The 16,255-nt window shown below is 34.5% G+C and overlaps 2 protein-coding genes across 2 annotated transcripts in view; both read right to left on the minus strand.

Annotated features, from left to right (window-relative positions):
• Positions 1-16,255, minus strand: part of LOC124451253 — a 103,461-nt gene that overhangs the window by 56,693 nt on the left and 30,513 nt on the right. The window lies entirely within an intron of this gene.
• Positions 4,210-5,062, minus strand: LOC124451543 (TNF receptor-associated factor 2-like). Its single transcript, XM_047002205.1, has 2 exons — positions 4,949-5,062; positions 4,210-4,467 (listed from the first exon to the last, which is right to left on the minus strand). Exons 1-2 carry the CDS (start codon positions 5,025-5,027, stop codon positions 4,301-4,303), a joined length of 246 nt encoding a protein of 81 aa, XP_046858161.1. The 5' UTR covers positions 5,028-5,062; the 3' UTR covers positions 4,210-4,300.

The raw sequence follows: 16,255 nt of genomic DNA on the forward strand, positions 1-16,255 counted from the left end.
TAAAATTACTTCCATTTTAAGTAAACGACCGTGTGGACAAAATTATGCTTCTTTAGTTCTTTACATGTCACATACTCAACAACGGATGAGAGATTCAATATAAATAACGCGACCACATACATATCAGTTTAAAAATGGTGATGAGAGTTGATACCTTATTGTAACATCAATCTTTTATCCTTGTGAGTTTTGTCACATAAACACTTTTAAATAGCGAACGAAGATGAAGAGTGAGTTAGGATTTCCTTCAACAAACAGTATTAAAACACATTAATGACGTCTATGTAGAACATTCTAGTTATATAACTAAGTATACATCACTAACTAAAAACAATTGTTATTGAAATAAAAATACGTAAATAAGAACCTCATGCAGAGAACATAATAACATTGAGATTAGTCAAATTTAAAAGGACTGCTGCTATATCTTATAAAATTTCACAAGTTTTATTTCAGGAATAGAGAATCACCTATCTTAGACAGGATTTGAATGCCAATGTTTAAGGCACGAATTTCGAAACTGTGAATGGAATTTTCCTTTATTAATCAAAAATTCCATACATGTATATTCTTGCATAATCAGTTCATATTATAAAAAATCTTTGTTATTAAATAAACCTTGTAAATCATGAATACATTTCAAACATCAACTGCACGCAATTATAATTACTTATGATCAATAAAGACACTGTAGATACAACAGTAAAGGATGCAATGAAAGTAAACCTTAAAACTGTTAAACAAACATATCAAAAGTATAATTTTAAAAGCTCTGTGTTGCATCAATCAACACTTCACAAAAATAGATTCTGTGTAAATACATTTTTCGTGTGTTCAACATTTGCTTATTTTACAAATTTTCATACTTTTAAAATGAATGGTTTGCTCAATACAATTAACAACACTTTGTTAGACACACAGCGATTACTCAAAAGTGGCGTCGGCAAAAAGGAGGTGATGCATTAGACATGCTCTCCTCTCTACATAAATTTTCACAGTTTTTCCATAGACAAGTATGTTATTTCACCTCTCCCATACCTTTGAACAGGTTTTGCTTTCCTTTACCATGCACTTATTGTCAATAGTTAGAAAGTTGGTATATAAATTAGATATGATTTCTCATGCATGTTTAGTCATACTTTATCGAGATGCTTTAGCTAATTTGTTATGTCGGTAATGTAGTTCTAAATATCTTAATTTTCTAAATTTACTCCCGTTTTAGAAGTAAGACGACCGTGTGAACAAAATTATGCTTCCTTTAGTTCTTTACAAGTTGCATAACTTACAAAGATGAGAGGTTTAATATAAAGAACGCGACCAAATACATATCAGTTTAAAAATGGTTATGATAATTCATACCTTATTGTAATATCAATCTTTTATCTTTGTGAGTTTTTTCAAATAAACACTTTTAAATAGCGAACGAAGATGAAGAGTGAGTCAGGATTTCCTTCAACAAACAGTATTAAAACACATTAATGACGTCTATGTAGAACATTCTAGTTATATAACTAAGTATACATCACTAACTAAAAACAATTGTTATTGAAATAAAAATACGTAAATAAGAACCTCATGCAGAGAACATAATAACATTGAGATTAGTCAAATTTAAAAGGACTGCTGCTATATCTTATAAAGTTTGACAAGTTTTATTTCAGGAATAGAGAATCACCTATCTTAGACAGGATTTGAATGCCAATGTTTAAGGCACGAATTTCGAAACTGTGAATGGAATTTTCCCTTCATTAATAAAAAATTCCATACATGTATATCCTTGCATATGTCAGTTCATATTAAAAAAAATCTTTGTTATTAAATAAAACTTTGTAAATCATGAATACATTTCAAACATCAACTACACGCAATTATAATTACTTATGATCAATAAAGACACTGTAGATACAACACTAAAGGATGCAATGAAAGTAAATCTTAAAACTGTTAAACAATTATAATTAAAAGTTTAATTATAAAAGCACACTGTGTTGCATGAATCAACATTTTACAAAAATAGATTCGGTTGCGTCTTTCTCTGTATAAATACATTTTTCCTGTGTTTAACATTTGCATATTTTTGAAATTTTTTTACTTTTAAAAGAAATGATTTGTTGTATACAACTATCAACATTTTGCTAGACACACAGAGATTAGTCAAAAGTGGCGTCAGGAATAAGGGAGGTGATGCATGATTGGACACGTACCCCTCCCTACATAAATTTTCACAGATTCCCATTTTTTCATAGACAAGTATGCTATTTCAACTCTCCCATATCTTTGAACAGGTTTTGCTTTCCTTTACCATGCAGCTTATTGTCAATACTTAGAAAGTTGGTATATAAATTTAGATATGATTTCTCATTCATGTTTAGTCATACTTTATCGAGATGCTGCTTTAGCTAATTTGTTATGTCGGTAATGTAGTTCTGAAATATCACTTAATTTTCCAAATACACTTCCGTTTTAGAAATAAGACGACCGTGTGAACAAAATTATGCTTGCTTTAGTTCTTTACATGTCATATACTCAACAAACGGATGAGAGATTTAATATAAACAACGCGACCACATACATCAGATGAAAATGGTGATGAAAGTTCATACCTTATTGTAACATCAATCTTTTATCCTGATGAGTTTTGTTACATAAACACATTTGAATAACGAACGAAGATGAAGAGTGAGTCAGGATCTCTTTCAACAAACAGTATTAAAACACATTAATGACGTCTATGTAGAACATTCTAGTTATATAACTAAGTATACATCACTAACTAAAATAATTGTTATTGAAATAAAAATACATAAATAAAACCTCATGCAGAGAACATAATAACATTGAGATTAGTCAAATTTAAAAGGACTACTGCTAAATCTTATAAAGTTTCACAAGTTTTATTTCAGGAATAGAGAATCACCTATCTTAGACAGGATTTGAATGCCAATGTTTAAGGCACAATTTTCGAAACTGTGAATGGATTTTTCCCTTCATTAATAAAAATTTCCATACATGTATATTCTTGCATAAGTCAGTTCATATTATAAAAAATCTTTGTTATTAAATAAAACTTTGTAAATCATGAATACATTTCAAACATCAACTACACGCAATTATAATTACTTATGATCAATAAAGCCACTGTAGATACAACAGTAAAGGATGCAATGAAAGTAAATCTTAAAACTGTTAAACAATTATATTTAAAAGTTTAATTATAAAAGCACTCTGTGTTGCATGAATCAACATTTCACAAAAATAGATTCGGTTGCGTTTTTTCTCTGCGTAAATACATTCTTCCTGTGTTCAAAATTTGCTTAATTTACAAATGTTCTTACTTTTAAAATGAATGGTTCGGTCAATACGATTAACAACATTTTCTTAGACACACAGCGATTAGTCAAATGTGGCGTCGGCAAAAAAGGGAGGTGTTGCATGGTTGGACATGCTCTCCTCTTTACATAAATTTTCACAGTTTTTTCCATTGACAATTATGTTATTTCACCACTCCCATACCTTTGAACAGGCTTTGCTTTCCTTTACCATGCAGCTTATTGTCAACAGTTAGAAAGTTGGTATATGAATTTAGATATGATTTCTCATGCATGTTTAGTCATACTTTATCGAGATGCTGCTTTAGCTAATTTGTTATGTCGGTAATGTAGTTCTAAAGTATCGCTTAATTTTTCTAAATCTATTTCCGTTTTAGAAGTAAAACGACCGTGTGAACAAAATTATGCTTGCTCTAGTTCTTTACATGTCACATACTCAACAAACGGATGGAAGATTTAATATAAACAACGCGACCACATACATATCAGATTAAAAATGGTGATCATAGTTCATGTCTTATTGTAACATCAATTTTTTATCCTTGTGAGTTTTGTTACATAAACACATCTAAATAACGATTGAAGATGAAGAGTGAGTCAGGATCTTCTTCAACAAACGGTATTATAAGACATTAATGACGTCTATGTCACGGTATAGGAATATACAGTAGGTCCACTTCGTGTGCAACTGGCTGCTGTATAATTAATTAGATTACTGGCTGCCGTTAGACATTTCATCATTCCTATTCGTTACAAAAGCAATTGACTGGCTGCAACTATGGTAATCGCATGCGTAAAAAGATATATGTGGCAGGATACATAAGATTGATAAAGAATTGAGATATTTTCGGTGTCTAAGGTTCTAGCAGGAGCGAGTGTATTTAGATTTTTTGTTCTTTCAATTATTAACTTAATAAACATTGTATTCTCTTTAATGAACGGAAGATTGCTTAAACTCTTTATCGACGAAATTAGAACTGGCAATCCAAATGGTTCAAATCAGATACTGGTCGCTGAAATAAGGAACTTCGAGGTTCTGAATGAAAAGCATCAATCATGTGATCACCATTTCCTTGAGCAATTAACATCATTGTGATCTTCTTTTGAAATGGCCATGTTTGTAGAGCATCGTAATCACCTAGAAATAATATCATACACAATATAAATTTTTATAATAATATGATATAAGTCTTAATAAATCTCAAGGCGTACCTTTCCCTTCTATCGTCTTTTATTTTCGTAAATGATCAAAAAAACTAAAAAGTATCGCATCTCACAAACAATTGTAAGCTTTAGTCTGCTTTTTCGGTGAATTGAAAATAAAATCTTTGCTTTATACTCTTCATGCCATGTTCTACATTATTTGACAACTTGTTCCAAGTAGGCATCTAACTTCGAATCCTATCTATTCCTAAAAGCACAGCGAGTAACGTGACGTATTCTGTACTCTTAGATACCATGCCTCTAGAGCAATCAAATTACATGATCTTAATTTTAACGCAATTTTTGCCATCATCTGCATGCTACCAAACATTCTTGGACAGCCTATTTTATACTTACAAAAATCCACTTCCGATTTTTGAGGCAGCTTAAGTAGAAACTGTTAAAAATAGCTTTACCTTTTATGAGAACAAAGAACAAAGATAAATGAGTTCCATTTCCCCGACTATCACCATTCATATAGATCTTAGCACACATCTTGTAACCATATTGAGAACTGTAAAATGGTGGACTGTACCAAGCATTCTTAACACCATTAATGGCGTCCTGTCGCTTTCGATTGATGTTGTCTATTCTCCAAAGTAACGTACCTTTATAGCTGTGTATGATTTGATCCCAGTGCGCGCTCTTCACTTTGTGCTTCGAGGTTCGTAATGTTCACCATGTTTCTCACTATTGATTCGTCTTTTTGATCTAAGCGCTCACGAAACCGTTGTATAGTGGAAGAATCGTCTCTCGCTTGTCGCTCAAGTGTTGCAATTCTTTCACGCAACAAGGAAACCTTTGGTGATAACTGGGTGTTATAACTATTGCTACAACCACGACCTGGAGACACTCAATTTTTCTTTCCAGACCTGAAATTTTGCCATCTAACATCACAAATTTTGTAAAGTAATATGCACGAACAGCAGTGACTTGCTCAACAAGTCTTCGCAATGGAGTGGTAAACTCTGGACGTAGTACGAAGTTATCAAGCTGTATAACAAATGCCATAACATATCGTAACAAGAGGCTCACGTGATTAATTGGAGTGTCATTCATATGTTGTCTGATCTCCTTTCGTTTTAAAGTCTGTGAAGTGAGAAAAAGATACTGCCAGCACATTCTTTTAACAAAATATTTGATGCTATTTACTGGTTATTTCATTTCAATCTTTATGTATGAATAAGACATTATGTATCATTAATAAATCTTGTTTCTCAAATTATATTTTATCTATAGAAAAAGTAAACAAGAAATTTCTTTTTTTGGCACGTCTCAGCTTTTCCTGACCCCCCCAGTCTCCATATACATGTAGAATAAAGAGTACAAAATAAGTTAATACGGCAGATTGAATTATATTTACTGCAACTTGCTTATCGGGAAAGCTCTGGCTCCTTAGCTTGGGTAAATTATCAAGTATCTTAATAATCATATGTTCTGAATTTAGAAATTTGTAAATGGGTGAATATATAAATGTGTACTTCATGTAAACCTGATGCAGCTGCATTTAACTACAAAGTCAACGTTTTTAACATTGTTTGTTTCAAATTTTAAAACTTTTAAGCATTTCTATACCATACTATCATCTCAAGAATTTTGACGTAAAATTTTTAAGCAAAGAACAAATGCAAGATTGTCGATGGGAGCTACTACGCATCTACTACTGCTGACATGAAATTATAAATCAGTCGAAACATTCTTACTTTATCATAGTTGCATCCAATGGTTTGAAATTCACATTTCGTCGGCACTTCATCACAAGTCGTACTTTCATGATGCTCAATATCTTTCCTTGGTATCATTTGAATACAATACTTACAAACCACTCGATAATTTTCACACATTATTTCTTCGTGCTTCTATATGTTAAAAGAAAATAAAAGCAACATTTTTGAGCATAGATTTGCGTCGAATGATCAACAAAGGAAAGTTCCAACTGATGTATAAAATAGCGTTGGAGACAGATGTTTATGCATCATAATGTGAGGTGAAAAGGTTCAATTATTTTCCCGGTTCTCATGGTAAAAATGTTTTTTAGAAATATTCTGTGGTGAATGTTTCTTTGTAGTTAACTCAATGTTACTTTGATCAGTGAACGAATATTCCTCGTACCTTCAGTGAAGCATACGGGACATCTTTACCACAATATTCACATTTCACATTTCGATATTCACATTCATTATTCAAATGTTCATCAAGAAGAGAGCGAGGTAACTGAATGTTACACTGTTTATGTACGCAGCTGATGAGCGCATGCTCACAAACTTGAGAATGACCCTGACGAAATAAAACTTTAATTAGTAAGTAATAAAGAGATATATAGACTGGTTTCTTTCGTAATAAATGAAAGGCAAGTGAATTTTCGTTTAGAACCGTCCGAAGCAAAAATTGATACAGCTCTATGAAAATTTCCCGCGTCAAAACTATGGAATATTTTCACCTAATTTTTTTTTCTTAATTTTTCTTGATCTTCGGGACATTTTGGACCAGGACCTCTGCAGATTGAGCAAATATGAAAGCATTTATCAAATGAAAAGAATAAAAAATTGAGGAAAGGTGAAGAGACCTCAAAGGATGACTTTGGGTTAGCTGCTAAACTTAGCCACCCTCTTATTTGTAAGAGTTGCAAACAACTTTTCATACAAATTAGAATCTGTGAGAAATAATTAAATAGCTATTACCTTAAGAAAAAAAAAGGGTGCACTCAATGCAATTCCGTGTTGACAATAGGAACAACTTTGAAACTATAGTGAGCAAGTATACCTTTCTTCAACCATTCTCTTGGTTCAATGTCACCGTGAGCACACTTGTATAGTGAGCAAGTATACCTTTCTTCAACCATTCTCTTGGTTCAATGTCACCGTAAGCACACTTGTACAGTGAGCAAGTATACCTTTCTTCAACCATTCTCTTGGTTCAATGTCACCGTAAGCACACTTGTACAGTGAGCAAGTATACCTTTCTTCAACCATTCTCTTGGTTCAATGTCACCGTAAGCACACTTGTACAGTGAGCAAGTATACCTTTCTTCAACCATTCTCTTGGTTCAATGTCACCGTAAGCACACTTGTACAGTGAGCAAGTATACCTTTCTTCAACCATTCTCTTGGTTCAATGTCACCGTGAGCACACTTGTATAGTGAGCAAGTATACCTTTCTTCAACCATTCTCTTGGTTCAATGTCACCGTAAGCACACTTGTACAGTGAGCAAGTATACCTTTCTTCAACCATTCTCTTGGTTCAATGTCACCGTGAGCACACTTGTATAGTGAGCAAGTATACCTTTCTTCAACCATTCTCTTGGTTCAATGTCACCGTAAGCACACTTGTATAGTGAGCAAGTATACCTTTCTTCAACCATTCTCTTGGTTCAATGTCACCGTAAGCACACTTGCTGAAAAGTGGTTCATCCAGTTCATCATGTTTGTTTATAACATGGCTTAGTAAAGACACAAATTTTGCCCAAATTAATGTACCCTCCCCTGAGAAAGTTGATGTTGCACTCCATAGAAAGTGATTCTCAAAAGGACGAATCCATTGTGAAAGGACTTCATTTCCTTTTTCCTTGCACAGCTTTGTCAATACTTTTACAATTTCTACAATGAAGTAACAAATTTAATTTTACATATTCAAAACAGAACACAACCTGCATCTTTTATACAATAACTGTACTAACTTTTCTTAATGTACCATAGGTCAAAATAATGTGTTATTTGATTCAGATTCTCACGCATGTACTTCTGTATTGATTTGTAGCAGTCTGTCACCATGGTAGAAATATTTATACAATAACTGTACTAACTTTTCTTAATGTACCATAGGTCAAAATAATGTGTTATTTGATTCAGATTCTCACGCATGTACTTCTGTATTGATTTGTAGCAGTCTGTCACCATGGTAGAAATATTTATACAATAACTGTACTAACTTTTCTTAATCTACCATAGGTAAAAATAATGTGTTATTTGATTCAGATTCTTACGCATGTACTTCTGTATTGATTTGTGGCAGTCTGTCACCATGGTAGAAATATTTATACAATAACTGTACTAACTTTTCTTAATGTGCCATAGGTCAAAATAATGTGTTATTTGATTCAGAGTCTCACGCATGTACTTCTGTATTGATTTGTGGCAGTCTGTCACCATGGTAGAAATATTTATACAATAACTGTACTAACTTTTCTTAATGTGTCATAGGTCAAAATAATGTGTTATTTGATTCAGATTCTCACGCATGTACTTCTGTATTGATTTGTGGCAGTCTGTCACCATGGTAGAAATATTTAACAATAACTGTACTAACTTTTCTTAATGTGTCATAGGTAAAAATAATGTGTTATTTGATTCAGATTCTCACGCATGTACTTCTGTATTGATTTGTGGCAGTCTGTCACCATGGTAGAAATATTTATACAATAACTGTACTAACTTTTCTTAATGTGTCATAGGTAAAAATAATGTTTTATTTGATTCAGATTCTCACGCATGTACTTCTGTATTGATTTGTGGCAGTCTGTCACCATGGTAGAAATATTTATACAATAACTGTACTAACTTTTCTTAATGTACCATAGGTCAAAATAATGTGTTATTTGATTCAGATTCTCACGCATGTACTTCTGTATTGATTTGTGGCAGTCTGTCACCATGGTAGAAATATTTATACAATAACTGTACTAACTTTTCTTAATGTGTCATAGGTCAAAATAATGTGTTATTTGATTCAGATTCTCACGCATGTACTTCTGTATTGATTTGTGGCAGTCTGTCACCATGGTAGAAATATTTATACAATAACTGTACTAACTTTTCTTAATGTGTCATAGGTAAAAATAATGTGTTATTTGATTCAGATTCTCACGCATGTACTTCTGTATTGATTTGTGGCAGTCTGTCACCATGGTAGAAATATTTATACAATAACTGTACTAACTTTTCTTAATGTGTCATAGGTAAAAATAATGTGTTATTTGATTCAGATTCTCACGCATGTACTTCTGTATTGATTTGTGGCAGTCTGTCACCATGGTAGAAATATTTATACAATAACTGTACTAACTTTTCTTAATGTGTCATAGGTAAAAATAATGTGTTATTTGATTCAGATTCTCACGCATGTACTTCTGTATTGATTTGTGGCAGTCTGTCACCATGGTAGAAATATTTATACAATAACTGTACTAACTTTTCTTAATGTGTCATAGGTAAAAATAATGTGTTATTTGATTCAGATTCTCACGCATGTACTTCTGTATTGATTTGTGGCAGTCTGTCACCATGGTAGAAATATTTATACAATAACTGTACTAACTTTTCTTAATGTGTCATAGGTAAAAATAATGTGTTATTTGATTCAGATTCTCACGCATGTACTTCTGTATTGATTTGTGGCAGTCTGTCACCATGGTAGAAATATTTATACAATAACTGTACTAACTTTTCTTAATGTGTCATAGGTAAAATAATGTGTTATTTGATTCAGATTCTCACGCATGTACTTCTGTATTGATTTGTGGCAGTCTGTCACCATGGTAGAAATATTTATACAATAACTGTACTAACTTTTCTTAATGTGTCATAGGTCAAAATAATGTGTTATTTGATTCAGATTCTCACGCATGTACTTCTGTATTGATTTGTGGCAGTCTGTCACCATGGTAGAAATATTTATACAATAACTGTACTAACTTTTCTTAATGTGTCATAGGTCAAAATAACGTGTTATTTGATTCAGATTCTCACGCATGTACTTCTGTATTGATTTGTGGCAGTCTGTCACCATGGTAGAAATATTTATACAATAACTGTACTAACTTTTCTTAATGTGCCATAGTTCAAAATAATGTGTTATTTGATTCAGAGTCTCACACATGTACTTCTGTATTGATTTGTGGCAGTCTGTCACCATGGTAGAAATATTTATACAATAACTGTACTAACTTTTCTTAATGTGCCATAGGTCAAAATAATGTGTTATTTGATTCAGAGTCTCACGCATGTACTTCTGTATTGATTTGTGGCAGTCTGTCACCATGGTAGAAATATTTATACAATAACTGTACTAACTTTTCTTAATGTGCCATAGTTCAAAATAATGTGTTATATGATTCAGAGTCTCACGCATGTACTTCTGTATTGATTTGTGGCAGTCTGTCACCATGGTAGAAATATTTATACAATAACTGTACTAACTTTTCTTAATGTACCATAGTTCAAAATAATGTGTTATTTGATTCAGAGTCTCACGCATGTACTTCTGTATTGATTTGTGGCAGTCTGTCACCATGGTAGAAATATTTATACAATAACTGTACTAACTTTTCTTAATGTACCATAGTTCAAAATAATGTGTTATTTGATTCAGAGTCTCACGCATGTACTTCTGTATTGATTTGTGGCAGTCTGTCACCATGGTAGAAATATTTATACAATAACTGTACTAACTTTTCTTAATGTGCCATAGGTCAAAATAATGTGTTATTTGATTCAGAGTCTCACGCATGTACTTCTGTATTGATTTGTGGCAGTCTGTCACCATGGTAGAAATATTTATACAATAACTGTACTAACTTTTCTTAATGTACCATAGGTCAAAATAATGTGTTATTTGATTCAGATTCTCACGCATGTACTTCTGTATTGATTTGTGGCAGTCTGTCACCATGGTAGAAATATTTATACAATAACTGTACTAACTTTTCTTAATGTGCCATAGGTCAAAATAATGTGTTATTTGATTCAGAGTCTCACGCATGTACTTCTGTATTGATTTGTGGCAGTCTGTCACCATGGTAGAAATATTTATACAATAACTGTACTAACTTTTCTTAATGTGCCATAGGTTAAAATAATGTGTTATTTGATTCAGAGTCTCACGCATGTACTTCTGTATTGATTTGTGGCAGTCTGTCACCATGGTAGAAATATTTATACAATAACTGTACTAACTTTTCTTAATGTGCCATAGGTCAAAATAATGTGTTATTTGATTCAGAGTCTCACGCATGTACTTCTGTATTGATTTGTGGCAGTCTGTCACCATGGTAGAAATATTTATACAATAACTGTACTAACTTTTCTTAATGTACCATAGGTCAAAATAATGTGTTATTTGATTCAGATTCTCACGCATGTACTTCTGTATTGATTTGTGGCAGTCTGTCACCATGGTAGAAATATTTATACAATAACTGTACTAACTTTTCTTAATGTGCCATAGGTCAAAATAATGTGTTATTTGATTCAGAGTCTCACGCATGTACTTCTGTATTGATTTGTGGCAGTCTGTCACCATGGTAGAAATATTTATACAATAACTGTACTAACTTTTCTTAATGTACCATAGGTCAAAATAATGTGTTATTTGATTCAGATTCTCACGCATGTACTTCTGTATTGATTTGTGGCAGTCTGTCACCATGGTAGAAATATTTATACAATAACTGTACTAACTTTTCTTAATGTACCATAGGTCAAAATAATGTGTTATTTGATTCAGATTCTCACGCATGTACTTCTGTATTGATTTGTGGCAGTCTGTCACCATGGTAGAAATATTTATACAATAACTGTACTAACTTTTCTTAATGTGCCATAGGTCAAAATAACGTGTTATTTGATTCAGATTCTCACGCATGTACTTCTGTATTGATTTGTGGCAGTCTGTCACCATGGTAGAAATATTTATACAATAACTGTACTAACTTTTCTTAATGTGCCATAGTTCAAAATAATGTGTTATTTGATTCAGAGTCTCACGCATGTACTTCTGTATTGATTTGTGGCAGTCTGTCACCATGGTAGAAATATTTATACAATAACTGTACTAACTTTTCTTAATGTGCCATAGTTCAAAATAATGTGTTATTTGATTCAGATTCTCACGCATGTACTTCTGTATTGATTTGTGGCATTCTGTCAACATGGTAGAAATATTTATACAACAACTGTACTAACTTTTCTTAATGTGCCATAGTTCAAAATAATGTGTTATTTGATTCAGAGTCTCACACATGTACTTCTGTATTGATTTGTGGTGGTCTGTCACCTTGGTAGAAATATTTATACAACAACTGTACTAACTTTTCTTAATGTGCCATAGTTCAAAATAATGTGTTATTTGATTCAGATTCTCACACATGTACTTCTGTATTGATTTGTGGCAGTCTGTCACCATGGTAGAAATATTGAGTCTACAGTTTAGCATGTAATCCATACATTTTTGAAAATCGATGTATTTCATGGCTGGACTACTTCCCACCTTGTTTCTCTAAAATAATAATTGTAATTTAAACAGAAAAATATTTACATGTGTCCTAAGTTAGAGTCAACAAAATGGTATCCCTGCCTTCCTGAGCTAGCTTTACACAGCATCTTTCAAAATATAGCAGAGACTATTGCCTCTAAACAATTTGTGTCTAAAAACATAGGTTGAAAATATGAGAAGGCATACTTCCCATTACAAAAACCTCTCAAACAAAATCCCACCATCATACATTAACCATAAAATGTAAGGGGTGGGGTAAATATAGTCACCCTTAATGTGTCATACAAAGTAGGGGAGGAGGTAAATATAGCCACCCTCAATGTGCCATACAAAGTAAAGGGTGGGGTAAATATAGCCACCCTCAATGTGTCATACAAAGTAGAGGGTGGGGTAAATATAGCCACCCTAAATGTGTCATACAAAGTAGGAGGTGGGGTAAATATAGCAACCCTCAATGTGTCATACAAAGTAGGAGGTGCGGTAAATGTAGCCACCCTCAATGTGCCATACAAAGTAAGGGGTGGGGTAAATATAGCCACCCTCAATGTGTCATACAAAGTAGGGGGTGAGGTAAATATAGCCACCCTCAATGTGTCATAAGAAGTAGAAGGTGGGGTAAATATAGCCACCCTCAATGTGTCATACAAAGTAGGGGTGGGGTAAATATAGCCACCCTCAATGTGTCATACAAAGTAGGAGGTGGAGTAAATATAGCCACACTCAATGTGTCATAAAAGTAGGGGTGGGGTAAATATAGCCACCCTCAATGTGTCATACAAAGTAGGGGGTGGGGTAAATATAGCCACCCTCAATGTGTCATACAAAGTAGGGGTGGAGTAAATATAGCCACCCTCAATGTGTCATACAAAGTAGGGTGGGTAAATATAGCCACCCTCAATGTGTCATACAAAGTAGGGGTGGGGTAAATATAGCCACCCTCAATGTGTCATACAAAGTAGGGGTGGAGTAAATAGCCACCCTCAATGTGTCATACAAAGTAGGGTAGGGTAAATATAGCCACCCTCAATATGTCATACAAAGTAAGGGTGGGGTAAATATAGCCACCCTCAATGTGTCATACAAAGTAGGGGGGTAAATATAGCCACCCTCAATGTGTCATACAAAGTAGGGGTGGGGTAAATATAGCCACCCTCAATGTGTCATACAAAGTAGGGGTGAAAATATAGCCACCCTCAATGTGTCATACAAAGTAGGGGTGAAATATAGCCACCCTCAATGTGTCATACAAAGTAGGGGGTGGGGTAAATATAGCCACCCTCAATGTGTCATAAAAAGTAGGGGGTGGGGTAAATATAGCCAACTTCAATGTGTCACCCAAAGTAGGGGTGAGGTAATTATAGCCACCCTCAATGTGTCTTACAAAGTAGGGGGAGAGGTAAATATAGCCACCTCAATGTGTCATACAAAGTAGGGGGTGAGGTAAATATAGCCACCCTCAATGTGTCATACAAAGTAGGGTGTGAGGTAAATATAGCCACACTTAATGTGTCATACAAAGGGGTTGGGTAAATATAGCCACCCTCAATGTGTCATACAAAGTAGGGGTGGGGTAAATATAGCCACCCTCAATGTGTCATACAAAGTAGGGGTGGGGTAAATATAGCCACCCTCAATGTGTCATACAAAGTAGGGGTGGGGTAAATATAGCCACCCTCAATGTGTCATACAAAGTAGGGGTGGTAAATATAGCCACCCTCAATGTGTCATAGAAGGTGGGGTAAATATAGCCACCCTCAATGTGTCATACAAAGTAGGGGTGGAGTAAATATAGCCACCCTCAATGTGTCATACAAAGTAGGGGTGGGGTAAATATAGCCACCCTCAATGTGTCATACAAAGTAGGGTGGGGTAAATATAGCCACCCTCAATGTGTCATACAAAGTATTGGGTGGGGTAAATATAGCCACCCTCAATGTGTCATACAAAGTAGGGGTGAGGTAAATATAGCCACCCTCAATGTGTCATACAAAGTAGGGGGTGAGGTAAATATAGCCACCCTCAATGTGTCATAAGAAGTAGAAGGTGGGGTAAATATAGCCACCCTCAATGTGTCATACAAAGTAGGGGTGGGGTAAATATAGCCACCCTCAATGTGTCATACAAAGTAGGGGTGGGGTAAATATAGCCACCCTCAATGTGTCATACAAAGTAGGGGTGGAGTAAATATAGCCACCCTCAATGTGTCATACAAAGTAGGGGTGGGGTAAATATAGCCACCCTCAATGTGTCATACAAAGTAGGGGTGGAGTAAATATAGCCACACTCAATGTGTCATACAAAGTAGGGGTGGGTAAATATAGCCACCCTCAATGTGTCATACAAAGTAGGGGTGGAGGAAATATAGCCACCCTCAATGTGTCATACAAAGTAGAGGGTGGAGTAAATATAGCCACCCTCAATGTGTCATACAAAGTAGGGGGTGGGGTAAATATAGCCACCCTCAATGTGTCATACAAAGTAGAGGGTGGGGTAAATATAGCCACCCTCAATGTGTCATACAAAGTAGGGGTGGGTAAATATAGCCACCCTCAATGTGTCATACAAAGTAGGGGGTGGGGTAAATATAGCCACCCTCAATGTGTCATACAAAGTAGGAGGTGGGGTAAATATAGCCACCCTCAATGTGTCATAGTAGGGGTGGAGTAAATATAGCCACCCTCAATGTGTCATACAAAGTAGGAGGTGGGTTAAATATAGCCACCCTCAATGTGTCATACAAAGTAGGGGTGGGGTAAATATAGCCACCCTCAATGTGTCATACAAAGTAGGGGTGGAGTAAATATAGCCACCCTCAATGTGTCATACAAAGTAGGGGGTGGGTTAAATATAGCCACCCTCAATGTGTCATACAAAGTAGGAGGTGGGTAAATATAGCCACCTTCTATGTGTCATACAAAGTAGGAGGTGGGGTAAATATAGCCACCCTCTATGTGTCATACAAAGTAGGAGGTGGGGTAAATATAGCCACCCTCAATGTGTCATACAAAGTAGGTCAATAAGGCATACTTGAATTAGTTCAAAATGGAGAATCATGGGCACAGAGCAACAAAATATTGTGTAAGCACAATATTTTTCAGAATGGCCCAAGCTGTCATGTCTGCCATCTCCACTGACCACTGTTTTCTTCTGCTTCTTAATTGTTTCCAACATGGCCAGCTTGTATTTCCTACAATGGATCCTGACCATTGGGAAAAGCAATTCCTGATAAAGAAATATCAAATGAATATAAAAAACACAACTTCAAACCTTGGTAATCAGGAAAATCAAAACAACCAACTTACCCTTTGATGTTTAAAGAATGTAGTCAAAGATATGCCTTGAAGACCCATGTGTGTGAATACTCAAAGTACCTTGCTAGCAGAAGCTCCAGACAATAAAATGGCAAATGAGAGGAGAAAGTTTCCCATTGGAATACTGGAACCTGGCAGGAATG

This window comes from Xenia sp. Carnegie-2017, unplaced genomic scaffold (assembly GCF_021976095.1).
Source record: "Xenia sp. Carnegie-2017 unplaced genomic scaffold, XeniaSp_v1 HiC_scaffold_24, whole genome shotgun sequence".
Classification (NCBI taxonomy): domain Eukaryota; kingdom Metazoa; phylum Cnidaria; class Anthozoa; order Malacalcyonacea; family Xeniidae; genus Xenia; species Xenia sp. Carnegie-2017.

Coding starts and splice junctions, on each gene's coding strand:
- LOC124451543 (XM_047002205.1), bottom strand. CDS start 5,027: ATGTGTGCTAAGATCTATATGAATGGTGATAGTCGGGGAAATGGAACT. Junction 4,468..4,948: donor GTTCTTTGTTCTCATAAAAG/GTAAAGCTATTT, acceptor TATTATTTCTAG/GTGATTACGATGCTCTACAA.